This window comes from Artemia franciscana, chromosome 12 (genome assembly GCF_032884065.1).
Source record: "Artemia franciscana chromosome 12, ASM3288406v1, whole genome shotgun sequence".
In the NCBI taxonomy this organism is placed as follows: domain Eukaryota; kingdom Metazoa; phylum Arthropoda; class Branchiopoda; order Anostraca; family Artemiidae; genus Artemia; species Artemia franciscana.
In genome coordinates, this window is record NC_088874.1 from 8,233,108 (window position 1) to 8,242,997 (window position 9,890).

General features: G+C 33.0%; 1 protein-coding gene across 7 annotated transcripts in view; it reads left to right on the plus strand.

The window, feature by feature from the left end:
* LOC136033630 (neurofibromin-like) overlaps positions 1 to 6,221 on the plus strand; it is a 212,509-nt gene extending 206,288 nt beyond the window's left edge. For 5 of the 7 annotated variants that reach the window (XM_065714431.1, XM_065714434.1, XM_065714437.1 and 2 more), the window contains 2 exons: positions 2,555 to 2,741; positions 5,480 to 5,655. In XM_065714431.1, the coding sequence (XP_065570503.1) occupies positions 2,555 to 2,741; positions 5,480 to 5,502 (210 nt within the window). In that variant the 3' untranslated portion in view covers positions 5,503 to 5,655. Of the gene's footprint in view, positions 1 to 2,554; positions 2,742 to 5,479 lie in introns of all 7 variants that reach the window. The other 2 variants (XM_065714435.1, XM_065714436.1) reach the window with 1 other exon arrangement.
* Positions 6,222 to 9,890: the final 3,669 nt, after the last annotated feature.

Consider the following 9,890-nt stretch of genomic DNA (forward strand, 5'->3'; position numbering starts at 1 on the left):
AATACGAAAAGTACAACCAGCAATCATTGAGCCTCTTACGGTCCTTATAAACAGAAGCCTTGACGAAGGTATTTTCCGTACTAAACTAAAAGAATCCAGATTAATTCCACTTTTTAAAAGAGGAGATCCAACAGTAATTGATAACTATCGACCAATTAGCTTACTTCCAATTTTTTCGAAAATATATGAAAAGGTTGCTGCAAAAAGACTATATGAATACTTTGAAGCTAATAAAATTCTTTCTGATAAACAATATGGATTTCGGAAAAACAGATCCGCTGGATTCGCAATTACAGATCTTATAATGAATATAAAAGAAGCGCAAGATGATGGTTTATATTCCCTGGCGATTTTTCTAGATTTAACAAAAGCTTTTGATTGCGTTGATTTTGACATCTTTCTTTAAACATTAGGAGGATATGGGATAAAGTCGACGGTTCTTGAATGGATTCGGTCATATTTAACAAATAGACGTTGCAAAATACTTGCTAATGGTATCTTATCAGATTCATTCGATGCAACTTGTGGGGTGCCCCAGGGATCAGTTCTTGGACCATTACTTTTTTTTTATTTATGTGAATGAACTTTCGGCTGATATTCCCTTTGCATATATAATAAATTTTGCGGACGACACAGTACTATTTTTGACACATAAAAACCGTGAGCAACTAATTAGAAACACTGAAGTTTGCCTCCAGGCAGCAACTGAGTTCTTTGAAGAGCGGTTGCTTTCTCTTAATACAAAAAAGACGAAGTATATCATCTTTAAACATGGAAATGACCCAGTTTACGACAGCAAGATAAATACGGCAGACCACGAAGAAATTGAACGAGTTGACCACATTAAATATTTAGGTATAATAATTGATGAAAAGCTGGATTGGGCAATCCATAATAAATTTCTTTGTATGAAGCTGTCAAGAGCTGTTGGTATTCTCCAAAGATTTAAGTTTATTTTTCCCCATAAAATATTACTGATCCCATATTTTAGTCTATTCCACTTATATCTTTTATATAGAACAAGCATTTGGGCTTCAAATTATAAGTCAGAATGGAAGCAAGTTCAAATTCTTCAGAATAAAGCTATACGTGCAATTTGCAAGCTTGAGCCTCGTCAGAGTGTGAAGGCGTTTTTAATAAAACTTAAGATATTAAATGTGGCTCGACTTCGAGAAAAAAAGATTGCCAAAACTTTATATAAAGTAAGCACAAATACCGCACCTGAGTCGTTTATGTCGGCTTTTCGAAGGAATAATGAAATTCACCAACATGATACTCGACATGCATCGCAACTAGTTACAAAAACGAGATGTTTTACGTCATCTGGTTTTTCAATCGAATTTACCGGACCGAAAATATGGAATTATTTGCCAAATACTTTGAGAAATGCTAATAACCTACCAGTGTTCAAAAGTAAGATTAAAAGCTTCTTATTGGAAAATATTGAATTAGATCCTAACTTCTTCTACTAATAGTTCTCTATGTTTTATTTTATTAATTTACGTTTGTTTTCTTTTCTTTCCCCTTCTTCTTCTTTTCTTTTCTTATCTTATATTTTTTTTCTTGATGAATGAATGAATACTGTCACCCGTTACGGGCAGTGCTCTTTTGGGGTGTAGTTAGTTAACAGTGTGTGATTTGTTTTTTTTTTTGTTGATAAACGAACTGAACTAAACTGAGCTGTTACTTTTAATACCTTCTTTTTATCTGTATATGTGAAAAATATTTTTCTCATCACTTTTTCCCTTTTGTACCTTAAGATGCTCCTTTTATTCTCTCTTATTTTTCTGTTTAATTTCTGTTTTTATTCTTGAGTGCTTCTAAAGGTTAGCCATTTCTTATATTTCTTATGCTTCTTTTTTGCTGCGCATACTGTCTTTAAAGCGAAGTCTAAGCTTGTGAAACTGGTGTTTTGTGAATGAATATCTCACGAAGCAGCGCAAGATTTTCCTAGGTAGTGCTAGAGATAAGTACGGAGCAAAGAACGTTGGCTCGGACCAAACAAGAGAAAGGAAAAGAGAGATAAGAAAATATAGACAAAGTGTTGAGGATGAAAAGAGTATTTTCAAGAGCTCAGGATGTTCCTTAGTTGTACTTTGTTGTACCAGTTTTGTACCTTGAAATGCCACCTTTTATTCTTTCTTATTTTTCTGTTTAATTTCTGTTTTTATTCTCGAGTGCTTCCACTTTTTAAAAATATAAAAAAAATCCTTTTTTAATGAATATTTTACTTTTTTCTTTTCTAAATATTTTTCTTTACATTATTTTACATTCATATTTTATACATTCATATTTTATTAAAAATATAAAAATCCTTTTCTAATACATATTTTACATTTTTCTTTTCTAATTATTTTTCTTTACATTATTTTACATTCATAATTTACAGATATATTTAAGAAATATCATTTTAAGATACGTACAGTTATAAAAATAGACTTGTTATTATATGTTTCTTATTTGGGACATATTTGATTACCGTATGTTTATTTTTTATTTTTTAGTCTAATTGTTTATTTTTATTGTTTTATTGTTTATTTTGTTTATTTTTTAGTCTAATTGTACCGCTGACAGTGCCGAGCTCTTTGTCAACTGTCTTGAAGCGATGGTCGAAACCTGTTTACCAGTCGAAGAATGGGAAGGTGATATGCCCCAATACCCTTCCATGTTATCTGTCTCCTCTAATATTAACCTTTCTTCATCACTTTCGTCACTGAACTTGGCATCACCTACTGACAAAGGTGAGATTTTCTTTCTTTTCAAATTTTGAAAAAATTCTTCTCTAGACAATAATTTTCCCAAAAAGACGGACTTTCAAATATTTTAAAGTATTCAAAGGTGTTCCTCGCAAATGTAGACTGACGTCACCTCCCTCCACTTCCTTTGCGCTCATATACTATCATAAGATCAGAGTCTTTTTAATATTATTATTGTTATTTAGTTTTATTTTTAGTCTGTGTTCCTTGGGTCCGATCGTTGTGAATTATGCTGACATAGCTGACTGTATAACGTAAATGAATAAAGAATATTAATACATAAATTTTGAGATTTTTTGGGGGGATTTTTTTTTTAGATAATTGGAAGGCACGTGTATGTTTCCCTTCAAGTTTGTACCACCCTCCTCTCATCCATCTGGTGTACGTACCTGATGATTTGATTATTATTCAAATCATCAAACTGAAATTCAAAAACTGAAATTGATATTCAGTTTTACGCTGATTTTGAATATATCGCCCTACCGTCTTACTTACAGTTTTGTTGCTCTTGTTTTTGTTTGTTTTGTTTTTTGTTTTTTGTTTTTTTTTAAGTTTTGATATATATCTAAAAATTTTACTGTTTTTTTTCCAAGAATTCTACATACGAGACTGGTTTGAAAATTCTCTGGCCTAATAATGGTGTAAGACATTTTTTCTTTGAATTTATTTTTCTATATGCAATTCTCCTGGCTAAACTCTCATCCCTTCCTGGGATGAGAGATCCCTCTCCTGGCCGTCCAAATAGCGCTTGCCGTCTTTTCTGCAAAATTTTGTTGAAAAAGGTTATCCCCTCTTCATTCGACGATTTTTTTTTGTCCTTTGTGCGCAGTTTTAGACTAGAGAACAAAAAGAAGTAACCCATGGTTGTCACTATCGGGGCTCTGTGCACACATTATGGAATCTTGTTTGAAAGTATAGCCAATAGATAGTAAACACTATCAGTGTACGTGTAACCCCCGCATAATGCAAATATGTTTAACTCGACCCATTTAACCCATTGAACTCAACCCCATCTAACTTAATCCCCATTCAAGTCGACCTCGTTTACCATAACCTATTGCATGGATTGAATTCGATTGATTTGAATGGGGGTTGTGCTAAATGAGGGCTGAATTGCACAAGGATTGAGTTGAACGGGGATTCAGTTGCGTGGGAACCAACACTTTATAATAAGATAATCTATCTAACTATCTAGTCCATTATCTAAGATAGTAACAAATAGATGGTTTCACTCTGTAGATGCAAAGAAAAAAATGTAACTTTTTAAAGCTTTATTGAACTTCTAATAAAATTGCAATAAAGTTCTACAAGGTACAGTAGAATGGAATGGCGAAAAGAGGGAGTTGTGAAGATGTTCCGTAGAGGGGTGGCGCTGAGGGTCTTTTGTTTTAGTTCACTTTTAACTTGTCTTTTCTTTTTAATGGTTCTATTAGATGCTAAAATCAGGAATAAGGTAAGCCAGGTTTGTCTCCATATTCATGTATTCTACATCCAGCTAATTTATTTTGTTTCTCTTCATACTCTTTACAAGGCACTGTTACTCTTAATTACTCTTTATACTCTTTACTTTTTATAAATCGCTAATCAATGTGTTTGCTTTACTCTCTTTTTTAGTCTCTCTTCGGCTGCAACTTTTCCTGAGACTATCTTATTAGCAAATAGTAACAATAAAAATAGATTAATAAAAAATTTGTTAGAAAAATTAATAATACACTGACAAATTGACAAATAGTAAAAATTGATAGTAACTGTATTGATATACCTATTGATGAATAATAATAAAGAAAGGCAAATTAAAAAAAAAGTTGATTAATAAAATTGAGATAATAAAAAAAATCCAAACTCAAAAAAGAAATACTCACGTACTTTATATCCATTTAATTTATCCGTTTAAATATTTATTAGATTATAAATATATGGCTTTTTCTCACTTTTTTATTTTTCTTACCCATGGACTGTTTCCAAGCCGGAAATTTTATAGAATATATGCTAAAATGTAATTTTTTTTCATAAATATGGTAAGTTATGGCTGTCTATCTATCTATTTTATTTATTTATTTAAATTTCTATAAGCCTGTAAATACGTTTGATTTTTCCTCTAGTTTCAATCCGTTCGCCATTTTGTGCTATAATAGCCAAATAACAAATATTAAAAATAAAGATAGATTCGGAAACTCATAAATATTCAAATTGAAATCCAATCTCTTGGCATTTCAATTCTTTTTCCTTATGCACAATTTTATTTTTCTTACCCATGAACTTTTTATACTTTCACATAAACTGTTTCTTAGCCAAGGACATTGTATAGAATATATGCTAAAACCGATTTTCTTTTTCCAAAAATAGATAAGTTACGGCTGTCTCCGTATCCATGTAATTCATTTGTCATAATTTTTATGCGTCTATAAATGATAGTTTTTCTCTCTTTTTTAGTTTCGCATAAGCCATAATATTTATCACTAACATCACAATGGTGAAGGATAAAAATACAAAATAAACGAAATACTCATATTGAAACTCCAATCTTTTGGCATTTCGATTCTGATTCCTCGTAACATGTTTTTTGCTATTTGCACCTACTCATGAATATTACTTGTCCGAAGCCACATAAGGTCCAAGATTTTATAGAATATTTGCTAAAACCAAAAATTATTAAAAATTAAAAATAGTGTATGCTTAGTTGTTTAAATGTTTATAAGCTTATAATTTTTTTTCTCTTTTAGTATCACATCAGCCACAATTTTAACAGAGGTGACCTTGAAGCGACAATCTCAATTCTGACGCAGCTTTTGTTATATTTGAAGTTGTGACAATTCGAAATTAAGGATCTATTTCATTCGCATGTATCCATGTTTTTTTCTGCCGCACATGTTCTATAGAATATATTTAACACAAGGTGCCCCTTGTTTTTTCTTCACAATTCTTCAAGACCTAATGTTGATTTTTATCTATTTTGAAGTTCAAGGAAAATTTGGATTCCCATATTTTGTTATGTTTTGCCCTACAAAATTGTAGCCTGAGCCATCGAAGATGGCGCCTTACGTCACTTTCCACTGAAGAGGGTGCTGTAAAACTAATATTTTAGCTCTAAGAAGATTCTAAGATAATTTATTGATTTTTCTATGTGACATACTAATTTTCTGAATAGAGTGAAACCTCCAATTGTTTTTTTGTTTTTTCTTTCAAAAAATTAAAGCAAGTTTATTCAATATCTCAATAGCTGATGACAATGACTTTGAAGTTATATTTGCCACCCTCGGGAGCTCATTTCCAGATCAATGACCGCTTTATTTTGTTTCTTTTTTTTAAATCTATTTATTAGGTTGAAAACAAATTCTGGAAAATCTCTTGAAATTTTGGAAATTTCAGAGGAATTATCCTTCTCTGTTTTACGACCCTTGTATCAGGAAAAAAGTTTCCAATTTCGATGTATTAATATTTCTGAAATACACATTTTTTTTCATATTCTTGGAACCTTGGAAGTTCAACTTTGACTAATTAAGTTTTTGATAGCATTAAGCTGACTCAAATCCTGAATTTTAGAAGTCAAACTTCAATTCGGGCTTTTCGATAATAATATGTAGTTTAAGGATTACAAAACTCCTACAACAGTCATCTCATACAGCAGTTTCTTGCTCCTACAACAGTCATGTTAATTCGTTGATTTTGAGGGTCATGAGGGCCAGGTCCATACAGGTGTGACTATAGTTTGGATCGGGCGTAACATATAATAGTGATTGCTTTAATGAAACAGTTTCTCATAGGCAATAGTGGAAAAATTAGGGTTCGCATAGCACAAATTAGTGTTGATTGGTGTTGTTATCGCAAATATGACACCAAAATAAAGAAAAAACGTACGCTATTAACCAAGATTAGAATATTGGAAGCTACAGTGATGACAGTGGTCAAATATGGCTCTGAAGCATGGGCACTCCGAAAAGCAGATGAAAATTTACTAGATGTTTTCCAGAGAAATTGCCTACGGATTGTTCTGGGTACCCGGCTGACTGACCGTATTTCAAACAGTAGGTTGTACGAAAAGTGTGGTTCAATCCCGCTTTCTGGGGCTATAATGAAAGAAAGGTTGAGGTAGCTAGGCCACGTTCTACAGATGAAGGATGACAGATTACCGAAGATTGTCCTTTTTGGCCAACCGTCTGGGGCTACACGGAAAGCAGGTCGTCCTTGTCTGGGTTGGGAGGATGTCATAAATAAAGATTTAAAGGAAATGGGAACTTCCTGGGAGGGTGTAAAGAGGGAGGCTTTAAATAGATTAGGTTGGAGGAGGAGCGTGGGTAGCTGTGTTGGCCTCAAGCGGCTTGGTGCTGCAGTGAGTTATTAGTAGTAGTAGTAGTAGTAGTAGTAGTAGTATTCATAAACCTTGACTTACTATCGATACTTGTGACCGTGGAGTAACTTGTAAATTGCACTTTCGCTTTTTCCTCAGAAACATCGGAAAGGGAGGAAGTAGAGAGATGTACATTATCAAATAAAGAAATTTAAAGTATCAAACATCAAAAGAAAAATACTTTAAAAGTGCCAAGCACCAAGTGGTGCCGAGGACGTTAAAAATAAAAATACTTTAAAAGCACCAAGCACAGTTAAAGCACAAAGTACATCAGAACAAAATACATTAAAAGTACCAAGTACCGTTAAAGCACTGAGGACATCAAAATAAAAATACTTTAAGAGCGTCAAACACTGTCAAATCATCAAGGACATTAAAATAAAATTAAAAGTTCTAAGCACCGTTAAAGCACCAAGGATATCAAAATAAAAATACTTTGAATGTAACTTGCACCGATATAGCATCAAGGACATCCAAATAAAGTTAAATGGACCAAACACCGTTAAAGCACCAAGGACATCAAAATGAAATTAGCCTACTACATCACCTAGGACATCAAAATAAAAATCTGTAAAATTACGAAGCACCGTTATAGCATCAAGGAGATCAAAATAAAGATACATTAAATTTACCAAGCACCGTTAAAGCACTAAGGACAATAAAATAACAATAATATTTGCCCTCCTTGGACCCTAGTTCATATTCATATTTAATAACCGTGACTTCTATAGATTTTTCTTTTGGTTGTTTCAAAATGGAAGTTTTTAGAGCAGTGCTATATATTCATCAGTGTTGCCACGTTGAGATGTGAAAATAAATAAGAGTTGACCACTCTTTGTGTCCATAAAAATCAAAATATTACCACTATATTGATCCTCAGGGACAACGTCATCTTCAAAGAAAGCTACAGCTTCTTCAGCTCTTTGGTGTCAGGTTTTTTGCTTATTTTTGCTGATTTTACACCCACGTTTCTTTTCTTTGAATTTGATGCCCGCTGCTACTTAAAACTAAATAATCGATCTTTAAAGATTTTTGGCAAGAGCTAATGTTAAAGACCCTCCAAATGTATGGCTAATACAATAATATTCGGGGTTGTAATTTTGTATATATCTCTTGAATCTTTGGCCTATCAAAAATACTCAAGCTGAGAATAATTATTATAAGAGGCTCCGTAAAGGTATTTTGGTTCTTACCATTGGAACTGAGGTTGTGTTTTTGCATACATCTCTAAGCCATTGGCAAAGCAAAAGTAATGGAGCTAGGCATAGTTATTGGTAAAGCCTCGGTAGAGCCATTTTGGCTCATATTATGGCTCTGAGATACTAATTATGGCTCTGAAATAATACTAATTCGGTACCAAAAATATGTAAGCAAAGAATAATAAAGCCTCTCTACGGGTATTTTAGCAAATATTACAGTATTCAAGGTCGTATTTTCATGTATATCTCTTAAATCTTCGGTGAACCAAAAATAACGGGTAGATCTATTTCAAAGCGGCCACATTCAAAGACGTTGTAGAAAATTTTGAAGAAAGCCCGATATCTGCCATCTATTGTCGCTCATCAATACTAATTTGGTAAGAGTAACAATAAAATAAACTGAGTGGGGAAACTTCATTAACGATATTATCACTTAGTATTTTAATGGTAGGAAATATAACACATGTAAATACACAATATAATATACACATAATACAGCATTTACACCAATTTCATTGGCAATAATGTTGTATTCAGGATTTTTTTGGAGGGGGGTGGGAGTCGGCGACTTTTCCAGAAAAATTTTACGGGATGCATCAAAATTTGTTTATATGCGTTTTTGTTGTTCTTTACGACTCGGGAAGTGGACCAGGAGATCAGTACCTGTGCTACGCAAGCAATTGGTAAGTATACAATTTTTATTTATTTCTTATTAGTTTCTATCAGAAATGTGCAGGTGTCAGATACAACCTTTTGTTCTCTCAGTGACAATATAAAATCAAATCATTTATTGAAAAGCAAGTTACACTTTCACAGGCATGGCCAAAACATGATATCTTTAAGTAAAAATTAATAAATAAAATATAAAGGTCAACTGTAAGTTTAGCCAAAATCATAAAGATACTATAATAATTCAGGCTGGTCAACATATGAAAAATTATTAAAAGCTACAAATTATTGTAACCAAAAACGGCACATTATTGTAACCAAAAAACAAAACACGGCACAAAGCTTCGCAAATAGCGCTGCGACTTGGAGTAAACCGGTATCAATGTTGGGCTTTTCACACCCCCTTCTCTGGGAAGTCGGGATGTAAGAGGGATAAAGGGAGGTGGAGGAAGTGACTGTGGATCGGGTGGCTGGGCCAAATTTCAGGCACAGTTTTTTACGGTGGACCTAAAGGGGGTCAACTTTAAATGCTTCCAGATAAAAAGAGTGCGACAAGAGGAAACTTCCGTTGATGATTTGTATTGATCCCTTCTGAACTCGTTCAGTTTTTGCTGGAGCGAAATGCCAAAATATCCTAAAAATGATATGGATAAACATGCGGAAAATTAATTTGAATTTACCCTTGGGAATCCAGTATTTCTTTAGAATTTTCAACATTTGGAATAGCCCCATTTGTCTTTTTTACTGTCAGTCTTGTATTTTCATGCCAAGTATGGTCAAAAGAGATCACTACCCCTAGTAGGGTCGTGCTGTTTCTTAAGAGGTTTGAAATACTGTTACGGATATAGGAAGAGTCATTAAAAGCCATGGAAATCGGCTTCAGAAACTTTAAATTTAGTGTTAGATTCGCTATTTTAA